Source organism: Elaeis guineensis, chromosome 3, assembly GCF_000442705.2.
Source record: "Elaeis guineensis isolate ETL-2024a chromosome 3, EG11, whole genome shotgun sequence".
NCBI classification, from domain to species: domain Eukaryota; kingdom Viridiplantae; phylum Streptophyta; class Magnoliopsida; order Arecales; family Arecaceae; genus Elaeis; species Elaeis guineensis.
Genome location: NC_025995.2, coordinates 125,298,675 through 125,319,803, shown reverse-complemented (window position 1 = coordinate 125,319,803; position 21,129 = coordinate 125,298,675). Strand labels below are relative to the sequence as shown.

Genomic DNA, 21,129 nt, shown 5'->3' with positions numbered 1-21,129 from the left:
ATATCGCACGATTCTCCCATCCGCTGGCAAGATGCGACAGCATCCGCACCCCACTTCCCGCAGCAGATTTCACGTGGCACGCCCCATTGATGGCCACGGGTCTACTCCACTACTCTTCGCAGTAGATTCCTCCTAACTATGGGCGGCCCACTATCAGGCGGTTACAAACGTCGTCATCAATCCGTTACCTCCTCCGCCTATAAAAAGGGGGATCCAGATACGTTATTCTATAAGCTCATTTCTTATCTCAAAACTCTGCTAAATTCTTCGTTCGAGCACTCCATTCTTGTTGAGGCAGAGAACTGACTTGAGCGTCGGAGGGTCTTGCCGGAGCAACCCCACCTCCGGTTTAGACTTCCTTTGCAGGTCCCGGTGGCGACCGCGACTTCCCCGACTCCAGCTTCTCCGACGCGAGCAGATTTTTGCACCAACAGGATTGGCGCTAGAGGAAGGGGGTGTGTCTTTGCAGCGCCCTTGTTCTTAAAGGAGTGTTCAACGGAGCCACCTCCGATCGTTTCTCCGACACCCACTCCTAATTTTCCCCCACGAGATCCACACTCGATGCCTCCACGCAAGGCATCCACACGACGGTCCACGGCCTCCGTAGCCAGATCTCAGGCTCCGGCCTCCCCTCCTGTTTCTCAGCCTCCTCCTCCTCCTCCAGCGGCGGCGGTCGGCGTGGAGCAATTTGACTTGCTGGCACAGCAGGTCAGAGGCCTCGTCGAAGCTGTGCAAGCAATGCAGCAGCAGCAACCGCAGGCGTCGGCGCATCCGAAAAGGGCATCTCCGAAATGCCAGAACCCGACGGCGGGGCGGGCCACCTGGGCCAGCCGCCCCGTCCTTCCCGGGAAAACAAATTCGAGAGTATAGAGCCCTCAATCGGACCACGACTCCACCCCTGAAAGATCCCTGCCCCCGCTCTGCCAGAGGACCCTCGAGACTCGAAGTCGAGAGGATTTTCTGGACCGGAGGCTCCAGGAGATGAACCGGCGGATTGAAGAACTCCGCCACGCGCCCCCCGCTTATGGTGAGGATATTTGTACTGACCCTCCCTTCTCTCAAATGATCATGCAGGAACCGATCCCGCCAAACTTCAAGCTCCCCCAGTTCGAAAGCTACGACGGGACGTCGGACCCAGTTGATCATCTGGAGGCCTTCCGGACGATGATGCTGCTTCACGGCGCTCCTGACGCCATCTTATGTCGGGCTTTCCCATCTACTTTGAAGGGAGTAGCGAGGAACTGGTACTCGGCTTTGAAGCCGGGTACCATCTTTTCCTTCGATCAAATGAGCCACCAATTTGTGGCCCATTTTGTCAGCAGCCGGCGCCCCTGGAAGGGTTCGGAGTCCCTCATCAACATCAAGCAGAGGGAAGGGGAGTCCATATGGGCCTACGTCAACCGCTTTAACATCGCGGCGTTGGAGGTCCGGAACTTGGACCAATCGGTTGCCATGGCCGCTCTGAAAGGCGGCCTTCAGAAGAATGATCTTTTGTTCTCCCTGGAGAAGAAGTACCCCAGGGATTTTGCCGATTTGCTGGCTCGGACTGAAGGATACGCCCGAGCGGAAGAAGCCTTCAAAATGAAGGACGAAGAGACAGCAAGGGAGCGGCAAGCGGGAGATTCGAGTAAGCCCGCAGTTGAGAAAAGGCCAAAGGAAGTTCGGTCGCGTTCTCGATCCCCTCCTGGACATAAGCGCGCCCATATTCTACCCCGGGCACGCAGGCAGAGAAGCCCGGACCGCAGGGTTCGGCGGGGTTCCCCACCAGGGAGATTCCGCAACTACGCCCCCCTCAACGCCTCGAAGGCCCAGGTATTAATGGAGGTCAGGGAGCAGCTTCCTAGGCCAGAGAGGATGCGCACACACCCCGGGAAGTGCAACCCCAACAAGTTCTGCCTCTACCACCGCGACCACGGCCATGACACAGAGGAATGCATCCAGCTCCAGGATGAAATCGAGGAGCTCATTCGGCGAGGTCGACTCGACAGATTCATCCGCCGCAGGCCTGAGGGTAGAGGAGACCGGCCAAGAGCCCTTCCACAGCCTGAACCGCAGAGAAGGGAGGAGCAACCCGGGGACCGGCCTCCCATCGGGACCATCGACTCCATCACCGGAGGGCCTCAAGGAGGAGCGAAAAAACTGTAAATGTATCACTTACGATTTCACCTTGAATCTAATTTCCTTTCTACCTAACGTGCCCTTCCCACCTGGCGTGGATTTATTATGACTAGATATGATCCCTCCAAAAATAAAGCCTTGTCAGGAACAGAAAAAGAACCTCGTCCTGACATCAGTAAAGTCAAAGGCCCGGTTCTTTTAGACCGGATGGGGGGAGAGGCCTTACAACGCCCTAATGTGCCCCCACAGCCATGTCAGGAACAGGAGGAGAACCTCGTCCTGACATGAGCAAAGTCAAAGGCCCGGTTCTTTTAGACCGGATGGGGAGAGAGGCCTTACAATGCCTTAATGTGCCCCCACAGCCATGTCGGAAACAGGAGGAGAACCTCGTCCTGACATGAGCAAAGTCAAAGGCCCGGTTCTTTTAGACCGGATGGGGGGAGAGGCCTTACAACGTCCTAATGTGCCCCCACAGCCATGTCAGGAACAGGAGGAGAACCTCGTCCTGACATGAGCAAAGTTAAAGATCCGATTCTTTTAGACCGGATGGAGGGAGAGGCCTTACAACGCCCTAATGTGCCCCCACAGCCATGTCAGGAACAGGAGGAGAACCTCGTCCTGACATGAGCAAAGTCGAAGGCCCGGTTCTTTTACACCGGATGGGGGGAGAGGTCTTACAGCGCCCTAACATGCCCCCACAGCCAGGCTGGTAACGAGAGGAGAACCTCACACCGACTCGAGCAAAATGGAAAGCCCGGACTCCTACGGGAGTCGGGTTCCGTTCACGACGCAAAGGAAGATTTCACCCGGACTCCTACGGGAGCCGGGTTCCGCCTACAAGGAAGACTTCACCCGGACTCCTACGGGAGCCGGGTTCCGCCCGCAAGGAAGACTTCATCCGGACTCCTACGGGAGCCGGGTTCCGCCCACAAGGAAGACTTCACCCGGACTCCTACGGGAGCCGGGTTCCGCCTACAAGGAAGACTTCACCCGGACTCCTACGGGAGCCGGGTTCCGCCTACAAGGAAGACTTCCCCCGGACTCCTACGGGAGCCGGGTTCCGCCTACAAGGAAGACTTCAGCCGGACTCCTACGAGAGTCGGGCTCCATCCACGACTTCTGCAGCAAGGGTTAATGATGGCGAAACCTGGCCGGCTAACAAGATCAGATGAAAGGAAAAAGCCCCCTCCCAACGACGTCTACATCAGGCAAGTCAAATGGCAAGAAAGGTTCAGCAGACAGCGATATTAGTGCAGCGCGCGGACGAGGTAACGCAAAACGCTTTTTTTATTCCATTTCCGATATACACACTACAAAGCCAGAAAGGCCAAGGAAAGAAGGGCAAAATGACAAAAAGGAAATAACTACATGATAAGACAGAAAGACAAAAAGAGCTCTAAGGAGGCCCTGCTCCCTCCGACCTAGAGTTATCTATTCCGTCCCTCAACCAGGACTGCCTCAGATTCTCTATTTCTCCTTCTAGCTCTTCCCTCTTCCGCAGCGCGTCCTGGAGTGCTCGACGAAGTTGCTGGCTCTCAGCCTCTGCCTCTCGACGCCTCTTCCTCAAAACTTCAGACTCCGCCTCCGCGTCTGCGACGGCCCGTCGCTCAAGTGCTAGTTGGATCTTCACTTATTGCAGCTCGGCTATCTTCTCCCCGAGGGAGACAGAAATCCCTTCAACAGTGCCTCTCAGGGCTAGGAGCTCTTCAGAATCTTGGGCGGAAGTAAGCTGCGCCCTGTTAGCCAGCTGCCTCTGGAGACGAACGACTTCGTCGGCCGCCGTCTGGAATCTCTCTTTATACTCTTCCACCTGCCGGTGCCAGCTAGCCCGCTGCACGTCGTGGCTCATCTCGGCGTCTTGAAGCTGCTTCTGAAGGTCGGAGACCTTCTGCGACCACTTCTGTTCATCATCGACCCGGGCCAAGAGCCGGGATGAATTTCCTTCCAGCTGGCCGATCTTCCTCTTCGCAGCTGACAGTTCCACCTTCAGGGCGCTGATCCTGACTTCTTGAGCCCAAATTCTGTCGCTGGTGCTCTTCTTGCATTCCTCGAGTTCCTTTGCGAAGTTCGCCTTCCTCCGGCTGTAATCCATGATCGCCTTCACATGGAGACTCTGAAAGTGGGCGGCCTCAGCGGCGGCTTCAGAATGGCCTTCTCTCGATTTGCGGAGCTCGCCTTCCGTCTTCTTCAACTTCTTCGTCAGGTGAAGGACCTCCTTTTTCAACCGCTGGATTGTCGATTTCAGCGGAACCCCCAGGGGCAAGGAGAGTGCTTCTGCAGGGCACTGCCATCGGAAGGTAAAAGCATCAAAGAACGACTCATTGCAAGGAGAAAAGCAAAAAGAAGGAGGAGGGGGAAGGAGAAGCCATCCACAACAAGAAATTCGACTTTATTGATTGAATAATTTTGAAGACAAACAGAAAGAAAATATTGCGACAAAATAAGGGCACAAGATCAGAGGTCTCAGACCTCAGGGGCGGGAGGTGGAGAACTCGGCGCGGGGGCTGCGACCGCAGTGGCGGCAGACGAGGGACCGGCCTCGTCTTCAGACTCCTCAAGGAAGCCGAGGTCGAGCTCGGGGAATTTGCTGGCCACCTTCTCTTGGCAGAGCTCGAACCCCTTGGTGAACGCCTCCTGGCCGAACTGGACATTCAGATCCCTCATCTCCGCGGAGGCCTTGAATTCCTCCACCGCAAGGGCCCTGGCCTCCGAAACCAGGACTGGAGTTTGCTCGACCAAATGGGCGACCTCGACCTCCACCTTCCTCGCCGACTCCTCCAAGATCTGCCTCTCCTCCTCCTGGGCTTGCTTCTCTCTTTCCAGGGCCTCCTGGAGGGCGGCTACTTCAGCCGTCTTCGCTTGGAGGCGAGCAACCTCGGCTTGGCAGCGTTCCTCCGCCTGGAGGATGTCCCTCCTCATGCGGCTCATCGCCTCGATATAGGCAAAGAGCTGGTGCCCAATCTACAAGGATGGATAAAGAATTACGACAAAGGCCGAGTGACCGTGTAAATAAATATCCGCTTACCTCGAGGAAGGACCCCAAAGAGTCCCAAGCCCGCTGCTCAGGATCGGTGCGGTCGATCCTCTCCACGACGTCAGACAGGATGCAGCCGTCGATCAGCCGCCTGATCAAGTCTCTATCGTTGAAGAGATTCTCTGATCCCTCCTCAGAGCAGACGGACTCGTCTGCAGCAGCTCGGTGGCTACCCATCCTGCGAGCCACCGATTTCCTCCTCCTCCCCGCGACGGGCGCCTCCATGGAGCGAACCCCTGGAGCGGGGGCTCTAGTCGGCGGGCTTCTCGGGGAGGCCCGGGGGCCACTGGCTCGACATCTGAGGGAATGTCGATGGCCGGGGCCGCCTGGATGGGCGCAGCCAGGCTCGTCTCCTCCGCCCTGACCCTCTTCGCTGATCCGGAGGTCGCAGCACCCTTTCTCTTCTGAGCCCTCATGCCCCTGGCGAGCATCCGCATTGCTTCGGCGTCCATTCCTAAAAAAGAGAAAGGGAAAAAAGAAGCAACACCAATCAATCAAGAGTCAGAAGTCAAAAAAAAAAAAGAAAAGAAGAAAAGAAGAGAAGAAGAGAGAAAAAGGGAAGGAAAAAGAGGTAAAGAGAAGAAGAGAAGAAAGGCAAGAGAAGAAAAGATAAGATGAATACTCGCTGGATCCTGGGAGCTCAGGCCGATGTTGAAAAGAAGCTGCTCCCTCAGAAGATTAGGAAGGGAAGGAGCGGGATAAGTCAGAAGCTTCTGGGCGGTTTGGAGGTCATCCTCCCCCAGGCTGGGAGCCCGACGGACAGAATCCCTCAGAGAGCCCCAAGGGGGCAGGCCCAGTTTCAGGGTCGGACAGTGGACGAAGAGGTATTTCCCCTTCCAATTGTGGATCGAAGAAGGGGCGCCTTTCAGCAACCCCTTCTTATCGAACTGGGAGGAGAAGTACCACCAGTCCTTCGTCGAAGGATGGCGTTTGAAGGTATAAAAGTGCCTAAACAAGAAAAGAGACGGCTGAACCTCGACTACGTGGCAGAGGGAGAGAAATCCTATCAAGAACCTAAACGAATTCGGAGCCACGGAAGCCAAGGAGATATCTAAGAAACGGAAGAGGGCAGCAACAAAAGAAGGAAGCGGAAGCCGGAGTCCGGCACGGAACGCTTTCTGGTACAAGCAGAAGCGACCAGGTGGAGGGTTACTGGCCCGGTCAGAAGGGCCTGGCAGTTCCAAGTCGTACTCCGGAGGAACTCCATATTGAACCCTTATCAGAAGGAGTTCCTTCGAGGTCAAGGAACACGGAATGGTGCCCGGGGCGAAAATCGGGCGAGGCCCGGCCCCAGATGCAGGTTCGTCTACAGAGACGGGAACCTGAGGGTTTGAGGCGGAAGAGCTCTCAGAACTGCTGGGAGCAGAAGAGCCAGAAGACATTTTGAGTAGTTTCAAAGGGAAACTCTAAAGGACCCTAAGAGGGTGGACAGAAGGGGGAACGAGAGACCGCAGGCTTACTCGGAGGGATGCACAAAAGTTATGACAGGAAAAGAAGCCTCTAGGCGGTGAGAGGAAGGTTGGTACTAACCTATATTACTCTGAGGGACCTGAGGGACGAAAAACGAGAGGCGCCTACGGCTCGAGAAGACGCTCACTGAAGCAGGGCTCTCGAAGAGAAGACAGACGCTGGTGGTGAGAACTCAGGAACGGAGTAGGACGCCTAAAGGGGGAGGACGGGTTTAAATAGACCCTGGGATCCGACGCCATAATGATCGCGAATCCCCCCAGGCCAGTCCGCATCCGACACGTGTCCCACTCCCCCTGGCAGGCGGCTAAAAGCGGTTGACGGTTGGCAGGATCATAATTGCGCCATACCTAGGCCAGTGTACCTGCGAGAATTTCGAAGCATCCCCTCGTACCGCTCCAATTCGAAAAGACTCCGGCACGCACACATTTAATGCCAAAATATCTGGGGCGACAATGCGCGGGATTCGAAGGGACGGCTTCGGCTGTGCCCATCTCTCTCTCTGTACTTCCTTCGTTTGAAATTCAAACTCGGAAGTAGGGGGATTGGTGTTGGGTATAAAATATCCACAGCCGAAGTCCTCAGCGGAATCGACTACATGACAGCTCCGCTCGGACTCCTACGGGAGCCAGGCTTCGTCACCGACAATTTCAACAGCGTAGCAGACTCCGTCCGGACTCCTACGGGAGCCGGGCTCCATCCTCAGCAAAAATAGCTGCAAGCGGCCTTCGTCCGGACTCCTACGGGAGCCGGACTCCGCCGACAACTTCAACCGCAAGCGGACTCCGTCCGGACTTCGTCCTCAACTCCGACGGATACAGACAGACTGCATCCGGACTCCTACGGGAGCCGGACACCGCCAACAATTGCAACCTCAAGTGGACTCCACCCGGACTCCTACGGGAGCCGGGCTTCGTCCTCAACTCCAACAGCTGCAAGCAGCCTTCGTCCGGACTCCTACGGGAGCCGGACTCCGCAGACAACTTCAACCGCAGGTAGACTCCGCCCGGACTCCTACGGGAGCCGGGCTCCATCCCCAACATCAACCGCCGATAAGCCTTGTCCGGACTCCTACGGGAGCCGGACTTTGCCTTTGGCTTTAATTGCAGGAAGACTCCGTCCAGACTCCTACGGGAGCCGGGCTTCGTCCTCAACTCCAACAGCTGCAAGCAGCCTTCGTTCGAACTCCTACGGGAGCCGGACTCCGCCGACAACGTCAACTGCAAGCGGACTCTGCCCGGGCTCCTACGGGAGCCGGGCTTCGTCCTCAACTCCAATGGCTGCAAGCAACCTTCGTCCGGACTCCTACGGGAGCCGGACTTCACCGACAACTTCAACCGCAGGTAGACTCCGCCCGGACTCCTACGGGAGCCGGGCTCCATCCCCAACATCAACCGTCGGTAAGCCTTGTCCGGACTCCTACGGGAGCCGGACTTTGCCTTTGGCTTTAATTGCAGGAAGACTCCGCCCGGACTCCTACAGGAGCCGGGCTTCGTCCTCAACTCCAACAGCTGCAAGCGGCCTTCGTCCGGACGCCTACGGGACCCGGACTCCCCCGACAACGTCAACCGCGAGCGGACTCCGCCTGGACTCCCACGGGAGCCGGGCTCCGTCCTCAACATCAACTGCCGGTAAGACTTGTCCGGACTCCTACAGGAGCCAGACTTTGCCTTTGACTTTAATTGCAGGAAGACTCCGCCCAGACTCCTATGGGAGCCGGGCTCCGTCCTCAGCAGGAATAGCTGCAAGCGGCCTTCGTCCGGACTCCTACGGGAGCCGGACTCCGCCGACAACTTCAACCGCAAGCAGACTGCATCCGGACTCCTACGGGAGCCGGACTCCGCCAACAATTACAACCTCAAGTGGATTCCACCCGGACTCCTACGGGAGCCGGACTCCGTCCTCAACTCCAATCGCTGGTAAGTCCCGTCCGGACCCCTACGGGAGCCGAACTCCGTCCTCAACTTCGACGGTTACAGACAAACTGTGTCCGGACTCCGTCCGGACTCCTACGGGAGCCGGGCTCCGTCCACAACGTCAGCTGCTGGTAAGCCATGTCCGGACTCCTACGGGAGCCGGACTCTGTATCTGATTTTGATTGCAGGGGATTTACCCGGACTCCTACGGGAGCCGGGCTCCACCCACGACCCCGATCACAGGGAAGACTCCGCCCAGACCCCCACGGGGGCCGGACTCCGACCGCTGTCGAGCTTCAGCCAGCAGATCTGCACTCCCAGGTCACAATCACGGCCACGATCCTGCTCCACTTCCTGCGACGGACTCCGCGCAGCTCCATCACTCCCTGACAGGCCGCAGTAACGGTCGCAACACTGCTCCACTCCCTACGACGGATCCCACGCCCATGCGGCTCCATTACTACCTGACAGGCCACGATAAACGGCCGCGATCCTGCTCCACCTCCTGCAATGGATATCGCACGATTCTCCCATCCGCTGGCAAGATGCGACAGCATCCGCGCCCCACTTTCCGCGGCAGATTCCACGTGGCACGCCCCATTGATGGCCACGGGTCTACTCCACTACTCTTCGCAGTAGATTCCTCCTGACTATGGGCGGCCCACTACCAGGCGGTTACAAACGTCGCCATCAATCCGTTACCTCCTCCGCCTATAAAAAGGGGATCCAGATACGTTATTCTATAAGCTCATTTCTTATCTCAAAACTCTGCTAAATTCTCCGTTCGAGCACTCCATTCTTGTTGTGGCAGAGAACTGACTTGAGCGTCGGAGGGTCTTGCCGGAGCAACCCCACCTCTGGTTTAGACTTCCTTTGCAGGTCCCGGCGGTGATCGCGACTTCCCCGACTCCAGCTTCTCCGGTACGAGCAGATTTTTGCACCAACAGTTTGTAATCGAAATCGAAATTAAAATCAGAATAAAAATTTAACATTCTCATTATATTTTGAAATCAAAATTCAAATGAGACTCTTTTTAATTAAATAGTTAGAATAAGAATTATCTATTTAAACACTCATTTATTCTATATATTTAAAAGCTATAATAGAAAGCTCAGACAAGATTGACGTCCAATGGACACCTGAGCTAATATAGCAGTTTCATGTGATGGTATCTATCTTAGAGCTGACAAGAAAGTTTTGTAACTTTCCTATTTACGTGGAGAGCTTTTGTTCACCGATAAATGCATAATTTATTCTAGGGATCTAGGTAATTATTCTAGCAAAATGATTATCATGTTTTCGATAGGTATGGCTTTTGAAAATATCATTGAGAAGAACTGCTTGGATAGGATTGCACTTTAAGCTCAGATTTTAAAGTCTTTTTTTTTTTTTTGCCTTTTCCTTGCATCTTATTTCCAACCTTGCAGCCAAATAAAGGTTTTGCAATGCATTGGACTTTGCCCTTGGCAATTTAGATGTAACCTAACTTTGCAGCTGAAAAACCTATGATGAGATTGAATATAGTGCTTTTCTGGCCAGCATATATGTACAAAGAATGGGCATGCGGGCCCACATAAGTGGCAAGATCTTTGTATGCACGACAATGAATTTGTTAATAAATAAATAAAATAAAAGTAATTTTTTAAAAACAAAAGCTTCATGTAATTTTTTGCTAAAAAAAACCCTTTAACAAGGTAATTATTTTTATAATTTAATAGAAACAAATAATGATTATTAGCTATTGTTCAATGAAAATGATTTTGTTTTTAATATAAATAAATCATATCTATTTATCAAACGGGAAAATCAGCCAGGTCCTCCAACAAAATATCATTAATACAAAATGGTGGATCTTCAATTAAAGTTTGAGAATCTTCGACATATTACTCAATCATTTATGTCATATAATATTGCAGTTGAAGTAATATTGTCACTGTATCAAAACACAGATAAGGAATGAATTGTTCCATTTGCTTGGCTAGCGTCTGTGAAGTTATGATAAACTTTAACTATTGTATTTATCTTCTAGGAGATGAAATGATTTACACTTTCTCTTTCATCTTAAATCTTTAATATAGCCAACTGGTTCGAACTAAGATTGAATTCGCATTGCAGCGGATAGGCACAAATTAGCAAAAAGGCCGTAGCTTACATGGAACTCATGAACCATATTTACGCTAAAACATTGTCACATATGCCAAGAAATCCTTATTGGCATTCACACAGTTGCAAGCAAGCAGATGTGTCCATGATGATGATTGCTTAATCATTATTGAAAAAATGTTATGGTAAGTGGGTAAATTTGAACAACATATATGAGATTTCCCCCTAAGAATTATAGGGGATGATACAAAAATGAAAAAAAAAAAAAGAAGAAAAAAGCAATTTGTTCAGCTTTAATCATGGAGATTAATTTCACAAATGTGATATTTTCCGACTGCTCCAAGCATCCAGGGGACCAAACTTCTTTATAGCTCAGAGTGTAAAAGCCATCAATGAACAAGGTAGGTAACAAGTAGAGCCACAAGCATAAGCACATAAGCTATCCCTTGGTCTATCGCCTTGCCATCGCTCGTCGGAGAGGGTCCCATGGCTTGGCCATGGGCAAGTTGCATAAGCCCCGACAGGAAAAAGGTAACAAAGAGCAATGCATAAACTCTCATAGAACTCATCTCCTAATTGATCAAAACAAGAACAGTTTTAATGAGAAGCTACTAGATTTAATGCGTGGAAACCAAGAGAAAAGGCTGCAAGAAGAGATGGAGCGATGGAAAAGAAAGTTTTATGAGGACAAAATTGGAGGACTGATGGAAGGGAGCTTTGATGGGCTCTTGTTTAAATAGAGTTCAGCAATGGTATTGTTTAGCTTCTCGGCCGCCTGATTTGAGGCGATCAAAGGAGAGGTAGGTTTGTCAAAATTTCTATTTGTTCAGTCTCGGACGAGAACGTGGTCCATCGGACTCCCACTAAATTTAACTACTCATGGAAACACCTTTTGAATTGTTGGGATGACTTTTGTCACGGGTCAACTGAGGATCATTTGTGGGCACCATGTGGACTAATTGATTTGAGGGCAGTAATTGTTTTACCTTGGAATTAGGACGAGGTCCCTTCAAAACCACAGATAGCGGGCTGTTTTGGGAGCAGACTTAATAGTACCCAAATTGCAAACAGTTTGACCATTAAGCAGCACAAAATTGGCATGGATACACCAACCTACATGAGATAACGGCACATGAAAGGTGTGGAAGATGCATTTTGTGCGGGAGGCACATGAGCTCATCCATGGTACATATCATCGGCAAATAAAGGAGCTCTAAATGACTATCATGAGTAGAATCTGAGAATAGAATCTCCGTTGTATGTTGGATCTGGCTTCACGGTGATATATATTATGATGTAAAATGGGGGGTATTTTTAGTTTCATATTGATTATGGGTCAATAGAAACTCTGATTTATATAAAAAGAGACCATATATTCTATATGAGATATTTTTTGAAGAATAAAATTGTGAGACTCATGAATTAGAGTAGATGATAAGAGACCATTCTTGTAACTACGGGGCATCTCTCATTTGTAGACAGGCTTTTTCTTGACTAATGCTGTATTTGGTTGGGGTCATAAAAAGGTGGATGGATGAGATTGGAAGGATGGATGGCTTCCATCCACCGTTTGATTAAAAAAATTACAGAAAGGATGGATGAAAAAAGTAGATTGTCCATCCACCCTGGCCCATCATTTTACATCCTCCCAAATTGGGAGGATGGATGGAGCATTGAATGATGGTTTTTGATATTGACAAAATTACCCCTCATTAATTTTTTTATAAAAATATAATACTATTTTTTCATTAATATTATTTATATATATTTATATATATACTATTAATTATATACTATTAAATTTTATTAGTTATTATTTTAATTTTAAAATATAATTTCTATAATTATAATTAAATAATTAGATTATCTTTTATTTCTCTATTTATATTTATTATTTTTAATTAACTATTTATATAATATTAATTAACTATTTAAATTAAATTATAAATTAGTTAGCTATTTATATAATTAATTTATTAACAATTAATTTATGAAATCATGTATTAAATTTAATATTTATATAATTTTTAATATAATTATAGATTATAAAGATTATAAGTTTATAATTTTTTTATTTTTTAGTATAAATAAGTATTATAAATTGATAATAATAATAATTTTATCAAAAGGTAGTTTTGTAAAATGTCACTTATTCTTCCTCTTATTTCTCTTATTTCAAAAAGAAGAGAAAATCATTTCCACTTATTTTTTACCAAACATATGAAAGGATGGATAGAAAATCTATCCATTCTTTTTTTCATCTATTTTTTTTTTTCATCTATTTTTTTTTAATCTATTTTTCGTATCAAATAGAGGATAAAAGACTATGTTGAGGTATAGAATAAATTCATCTTTGTTAGCCGTCGGATGTACCATGCAAATGATGAATGCTTCTCTCACTGCATCATGCTGTGCGTCGGTGATCGCGTCCACCCAAACGGCCAATTCGCTACGCCGCGTCTCCGGGTCCGCATTACGGCACGCATTTTGGTCAGAACCGAACCCAATGTTACAGACTGGACCAATGTAAAGGTATGCGGCCAGGTTTTTGGCAGGCCTCTGCAGCGAGCGAAAATGTAGGCCCGCCGCGGGATCCATTGTCGGATTTCACGGCCCGTTAAGAATTCGGGCGTACTAAACACTGTCTTGGCCCGACTCGATCCGGCCATACATAAAATAAGTAATATCTACCGCCTTTTTCCCATAAATATACAAACAAGCCCCTATCATAATCAAAAAAAAAAAAAAACCTCCTCTCCGTGTCGCTTGCCGGACAACCAACATCACCACTCCGGCGGTCCTCATCCTCTGCCGCCGCCCGATCGATCGATCGCGATCTCGTCACCAGGTTCTCTTTCGTCTCCAAAACCCTCCTTGTTCTGAGGATCGATCTTTGGCTCCGGCACTCCAAGATCCGGATCAAGGTTCCAAGGTTTTTAAACTTAGATCTGTGGGAGTCTTGGAATGCCCTCCATCGAATGGTGGCCGCCAAGCTAGTTTCGATCTCGTCTTCGAATTGGAAAATCTGTAGGGTTTCGATAACTAAGGCCATCCAAAAGTGGGGGCCGATTCTTGGAGGAGGGCCTGGAAAAGAGAAATCGGGACTTGCGTCTGATTCTTATTCTAACGCTAGTTTCTTTTCTTCTCGGTAGGTGTTTCTTGATTGATTGCGATGGCTGGTCGAGCTCAGATTCGAACCAATAACTCGGCCCTTATTGCTATGATTGCTGATGAGGTATGTCGATGGTTCTTGATGCCAAGAGCATGAACTCGGTCTATTTTATGCCTCCAAATAGCTAATGATCAAAGAAACAGGGTTTTGTCGCGCCGATCAGAAGAAGAATTTAGGCATTCTGTTGTATCTTCTTTCTTCCCCCTCCGTGTATTCTTTAATCCTCTGCGAAACTCTTTTTGTGAGATCATGTTAATCAGGCTTAATAGACTCTATGTGCCCTCATCTGTTATTTATCATGTGTTTGGCCATCTCTTTAATTGTAGAGATAGTTCATCTTTTATTAGCTAAGAAGCATGGATACCTCAAATCACATGTCGTATCTGTATATCTGATATTCTTTAGGTACTTTTCATGGACGTGTCCAATACTTGTATTAAGTATCTTTTCTTTTTAAAAATTAGAAAATTCTCTGGATTCTTCCAGGTATATTTTAGATACTTTTCTGATACCTCCAAAAATAAGAAGAGGGACAACTTTGTAGTTTGTGGTATTAATTTTAAAATATGAAGTATGAATTATGATTTATGGAATAATGACTAAATGATGAGGCTATAAGAATTAATGCTACCATATTAAGAGATGTTATAGTATGTGATAGGTATTTGTGTGCATGTATATATGTATGTATATACTTTATGGATTCTTTTTTAAGATTTATTGTGTAAGCATATTCATATTGTGTTGTATTGATATCCAATGTCTATGTCCATGCTTCATAGCTTATTATATATGTACTTTGAACAACTAATGTAAGAAAAAAAGAAGAGAGAGAGAGAGAGAGAGGACAAACATTCTTTTAGGACTCTGATGGGTGGCTTCCTTTTAATCGTGCCAATTTTTTGAATTGTGGAAATTAATCATGTCTGAAAAGGTCGTGAACTTTCTTTGTTTATTTCATTGATCATTCTTATGATGTAGCTTATGAAGGAACACATCAAATAAAAATGATGAAATTAGCTTTTCTTTCATAAAAAAACAGGTATATTAAACTTCCTTTAAAGATAACCTGTTAAAGGAAGGGAATTGAATGGTGAATCTGAACCAAATATGATGCTGAAAAAGTTAAAATTATGAAATGCAAAAAACTGATATTAAATAGGATTCTGATGATCTTAAATTTTTTTTGGAGGCTCTAGTGAGACTAAATTATGGCTTAGAATATCAAGAGAGAGTATGTACTACAAACTTCCATGAGTAACAAGGAGCAGGAGAGGAAAAACTAAGGATGTTTCACATTATGCAAGCTGTATGCAAGGAAGATGCAATTTTGACAAATGATGGAGAGGTCAAGATAGAATGGAGAATTCCGGCAATTGATGATTGAGAGCATTGCTCAAGGGAGTAAATTTAGTAGGGAACTGTACTTAAAGGGCGTAGAAGGGCAAGCTAAACAGGCCTGATATAATATTGATAAAAGCATAAATAGTAATCATGAGGACCATATATCTAAGTCTGATCGAGTTATTCAATTGCATCTTGAATGCAGAGAGGTACTACCTTTGTAAAAAGTGAAATTTTGTTGGGCAAATATAGAAAAATAATGGTCGTATGCAGATCTGCAAGCATTGTTTAGAAAGCAGGTGCAGTATGGAGGCAGTCAAGGGACTGCATACAGCATGCACAATATATGGGCTGTGTAAACAGGTGTATATGCAGTTAGTATTTTTTAACTATATAAAAGTAACTAAATTAAGAACAACGAATTAATAATATCAATATTTTTGATGATAAATAATTTCAATATCGACAATAATAACTAATAATTAGTGCTTAGTACTTGGCATTTAATGCTAATAGCAATAGTTATAACATAACTGAAACCCGAATCCAACCTAACCATCTGCTTCATCTGCACATGCCCACATATGTGTGCCACATATTTGTCCCCAATAATGCTCAGTGGCCATATAAGGAGCTGTACAGAACTAATTGAGCCAAATACAAGGGCACTTTGTACCAATTGGAATGCCTGATTAACCCATGAACACTATAACCATATATCATAACCATGTGTGGGCAATGTAATGCATCGAATGAAACGTATCCGCATATGCTACCTCTTGCACTACATTTTAAAACACTTCTTTCGCAACCATACTGTGGTTTCAAATTTATTAATAGCAACGCATGCCGACTTAATGCCTTGGGGTTGGGTGTCCCTCTAAAATTCTGATGCCTATAATTTCTTAAAAAAACAATGTTAGAATAAAGCAAAAGATCTAGCATCATATTTGTCATCTTGGGAAAAAGCATCGATTACACTCTTAAAAGAGTTGCTCTTGTAAGTATCAAGAAATTTGGGAATTGAACATTTAAATTGACAACTTAAAGAAAATGTGGGAACCGTTATTTGTGGTGTTACTCTTCAAATATGAGGGTTTACTCCTAGCAAGAAGTATCTTCACTTGTTATAGATGAACTGGTAATTGGATATTTAATACAAGACCCTATGGTATATTCAACCGTCTCTAACAATATGTTATTAGTGAAACTAAAGTACAATGAACATCGAACTGGAATTATGGAGGAATGCACTGAAATGATAGGGTTAAAAAATTGGTTTAACTGGCAAAATGAAGTATGTGGAATGCAATGCCGTTGGGAAAAAAATAAAGCAATCAACAACTAGTGGAAAACCTATGATAGAGTTAGCACTTGAATGAAGTGAATTTGTGCTTTCTAAGTATTTTGAGATCAAAGCATGCATTTTGGATTGAGTTCAAAACTGAATGCAGTAATATGGTGTGATATAATGTATGCCCAGTTGGAAAAGTGGTCTAAATATGTAACTGAGTATAATTAAAAAGAAAAAAAAAGCCTGTTTGATGATCGTATGCCTATGAGACGTACGACTGAATTATATGAGACAGTAATAAAGTCTGCAAAAAAATCTGTTTTGATTGGCATGTTAACTAGTGAAGAGGTTGTGCAGACAACTTCGAAGGAAAGATTAAAAAGCTGTGTCGGGATGCATGTAGGCCATGGGAGGACCGACTTGGAATGGGAATTATATGGAGTTTGAAAGATTCAGCGAAAGGGGATTAAACAATAGAAACAAAACGAGATGGTTTGTCTATGTGCATTTGGAGGAAATTTCTGTTAATAGAGAAGTTTGAAATATGAATAGGTTCTTTAAACTTGGATGGAAGTTCCAAGGAGTTGAGAAATTGTTCTTTTTTATTTTTCCAGTAGCATAAGAAAAATATTTTGGCAAAGCTTCTAACTTCTGATAGGATAAATGAAGATCAAGGATTCATAAAACTAATTTTAGATGGATTAGGACATGTTATTTATATGGATACTGCATGATTGGTTTCCAGTGGATGTTAATTATAGTGGAATCTATTTGATTTTATCTAACATTCTCTGAGGAAGTTAAATGAAACTCTTGATCTATATGCAAAGTTGCAACATCTAGTAAATAGAGAAATCAAAATATAAATTGAATTTTATGTTTTTGATCCTTGGGTCACTTGCTGTGCCAGCGATTTTCACTCTACAGAAACAACACAGATATGTGGTCTCAAGTCTGTAGACGTGTAAATCATCTCCTGTATGAAATTATGTTAATTGTCTGCTTACATATGTCATGATATTGTTTTTGTGTGCTGTGTACAAAATCAACAGTTTGTATCCATTCCATTCTTAGATGAATTAATTACATTAACTGTTCTGTAAGACTACATTACATCCCTTTCCTGCAGTTCTATCTTAAGATCTAGCTCTTCAAAGCTAAGGATATTAACCTTAACCATGTCCCCTGGACACAGCCACTATAGATATGAATCTATGTGCCTGTGTTATATTTCACCTGAGATGGCATTTCTGGTCTTATTCTATGCATCAGAAGTTGTATAATGTGTGCGACATAATGTGCAAAGGACTACTGCTGCTCCATGCAAAAGATTTTCTTACAGCATGCTGAAATATTTGTTCTGGTTGTGTGCTGCTGTTGTGACTGTGGGCTAGATATGTGTATCTGACCAATGGCATCTCTTGTTGTTATAGGACACTGTAACTGGCTTTTTGCTTGCTGGAGTTGGCAATGTTGATTTGAGAAGAAAAACAAACTACCTCATCGTCGACTCAAGTATGCTAATATGCTTGCTAGTTATTGTACTCATCCAGATTTCGGTTATGGTCTTTCTTTTCCTGTCCATTTAAGTTCTTAGTCTTGAGACAGTACATTGCTTAATGTCCAACAATTTGAGTGTCTAGCCATGCGTACATGTAAGTCATAAGGGCACAAGTTGACCAGTAAGGTTGGGCTGCATCTGATTGTTCTTATGATAATTCCCTTCCAGCTTTAACATCTTTGCATTCACTCTGATGTTAAAATTTGTCTGTAGCTAATGCTTACTCTATGCAGTTTGTCTCCCTTTTTTTCTAACAATCTATATCTGATGGTCCTTTTTTTTAAAAAAGTTTTGGTGCACTAATTATTGCATGATTTGTAATCATGTAAGATATATCGTGGACCATATGTTTTTTATACTTGTTTCTTTTTCACATGAATCTGGCTTTCATAGATGTTAAATGTTCTCTCTTTAGGTTTAATGAGACAACTTCAAAACCCACACTGGAATAAATAATCTTTCTTACATCCATCTTAGGATAACATTTGCTTGAATGCTTAATAGCAACTTTCTTCTTGTTTATCAGAAACAACTGTGAAAACAATTGAGGATGCTTTTAAAGAGTTTACCACCAAAGAAGACGTTGCCATAGTGCTGATCAGCCAATATGTAAGCTTTCATATTTGAGTACTTTATTAGTTGGTATATGATTTTCTTTTCCTTCTAGTTGCTATTGAACTTTGTTCACCTGCCATGATTTTTGGTTAACCTAGTACATTTTGTTTAATCTATCATTCTATGTGATGCACTACAAGCCAGAAATAGAATTGTGTTTGGAAGTTAATGATCAGACTTCTGCATGTCACTATATTATTATTAAACACATCTTTGACTGGCAAACTCTGAGTTGCCTTAAATTCTTGCATGTGAAGTTTTTGCTTGTGTCTACTCAATAATAACATGTTAGGATGCCCATGATTCTGTTCTAGTCGTGTGCCACTTTGCCTTAGCTCAGCAGGAAATTGAACACTGCACAAAAATTTTAATATACCAATCAATAATGGGGGGTCAAGGGGGCAATTGCTTTATTGAGGGCCTGTTTGGATGTCTAGGCCCAAAAAAAAAGATTCGGGCCGGCCTATTCCAATGGTTCTCTGGATTCTTATAAATGTAGGCCTAACCCAGCCTTGCTTAATTGGTTGTCTTGGCCTAACCCACGAATCTCATGGGATTTTGGCCTAGACATCCAAGCAGGATAGGAAAGTTGCAATTGTCATATTAGATAGAATTTTATGGAAGATTTCTGATATTGCCTCTGCTAATCTTAGAAGAGCAAGTCTAAAGAGTTTCCAGTTCTACTCTTATGGATCCCTCAAATTTTTAAATTGCCCTGTAAATCACAAAAATGGAAAGCTGATCACTGAAGGACTTTAATTGTCACTGTTCAAAATAGGAAAAGAACCAAACAGGCAACAATATCAAAGACGAGTGGCAAGCATGCGCCCTTTTTTAAGAAAAATGAATGATGCCTGAGATCTACTCATCTCTCCATCTTTAGTGGGAGTTATGATTCTTTTCTGTTTTAAACTTTTTCTGGAGTAATTTACTCTGACACATTTATGTTTTTCTTAACAGCTTTGCATAGCATCATTCTATTAACGGTCTGAACATTATCCCTTTTTTCTTCTTTTTTGTTTGTCATCATTCTCATCTATTTAGGTTTTTCTTGATATTGATTACTGGACTAGTTATTTGCAAATCAAGTTTGCCACTTTTCTTCCAATAATGACAATAATCCTATATTCTTGGTGCCTTTTATTTTAGTGAAAAATGAACTGAGTTTATGAATTATAATGGTGCATTTATTTGGTTTCTACTAAAATGGCCTGAACATTTTAGTACCTTAATAAGCTAAATGTTTGATGTAAGTGGTGCCCCTCTTAAGCAAAATCTTGGCTCTCTGCCACTGCAAATCAAACATATGCACTTCCTCTTTACTCAACCATTGGATTTGGCTGAAACTGAAGCTCAATTGAAGCACTCAGTGGGTTCCAAATGTTGTGACTTATTTTATTGCATAGGCTCGGATTTTCATGGACCTGAACTTTGTTTAGGTCTTATCCCTAGCTTTTGTGGACATTATTTTTCCATTATATTATCTTAACTTGTTGGGCAACTGTTCAGACCATAAAACAGCGAGAACTCGTTATCCTTTTCCAGAAGTGTCTGGCGTTTCGGTGCTAAAACAAAACATCTGGGCACCACTGACAAGTGTTTTTTTTTTTCCTCTTTGGTTCAGGTTGCAAATATGATAAGATTTCTGGTGGATAGCTACAACAAACCCGTTCCTGCAATTTTAGAGATTCCCTCAAAAGATCACCCGTATGATCCAACACATGATTCTGTTCTTTCCCGTGTGCGGTACTTGTTCTCATCGGAATCAGTGGCATCAGGAAGGCGCTGAAATGTCTATTTTGCATTACTGTGATGGGCATTTTTTTATTTAAAAAGCTTATGTATCCCCCTTTCTTAAATGAAGAAAAGCGTATGTCCTGCCATGGAGATGATTGTAGCAGCGTTTAAATAAAATCTTGTCATAGATGCTCAAAAACCCGTTGGAATAAGCAGTGCTCAAGGTTTCAGTTGGATGCTTGATATCTTTTAATATATTATTCTCTAATCCATCATCTGAGATTGCATTACCGGAGAGTCTTTGATAAAACTTAAGAAGCCTGTCGGATTTCTTCTATACTATTAATAATATTATTAAAAATACTAGTATTAAAAGACCTCAAAAAAGGTATTTCAGCAGTGGCTAGATAACCATGCTTCTTGCTTTACCTAATTTGATTGCTGGTAACGACGAATCCCGAGTCCAACGCTATACCCCGTCATGGTCACTCACGGTACCAGTCAATCTCGATCTACCCAATGCGAGGCTGAATGCTCTGGTGGAGTTGCCGTCGGCTTATCAGGCACCGAGCTCAACCATTGATGCACGCCCGTGGAAGGGACTTCTCATTCTTCCGGCTGCCAGTTATTTTTAGTGCTCCAGCTTTCAGTTCACCGCGGGGGCTTTTTCTTGTTACCATGCGTTCCATCTCTTTCTTTGCCTTCGGTGGATTTTTTTTTTTTCATTCTTTGGAGAGCTATTTTTTTTTTTAAATTTTTTTCTCGATT

At 45.0% G+C, this 21,129-nt stretch overlaps 1 protein-coding gene across 2 annotated transcripts; it reads left to right on the top strand.

Moving 5' to 3' along the window:
* The first annotated feature begins 13,332 nt into the window (after positions 1-13,332).
* On the top strand, positions 13,333-20,597 carry LOC105040289 (V-type proton ATPase subunit F). Of its 2 annotated transcripts, none has more exons than XM_010916754.4 (5): positions 13,333-13,486; positions 13,791-13,873; positions 17,882-17,963; positions 18,536-18,618; positions 20,249-20,597. In XM_010916754.4, exons 2-5 carry the CDS (start codon positions 13,811-13,813, stop codon positions 20,411-20,413), a joined length of 393 nt encoding a protein of 130 aa, XP_010915056.1. In that variant the 5' UTR covers positions 13,333-13,486; positions 13,791-13,810; the 3' UTR covers positions 20,414-20,597. The 2 variants fall into 2 exon arrangements, with proteins under 2 accessions (XP_010915056.1, XP_019704536.1); XM_019848977.3 differs by lacking the exon at positions 13,333-13,486 and adding an exon at positions 13,530-13,665.
* The last annotated feature ends 532 nt before the right edge of the window (positions 20,598-21,129 follow it).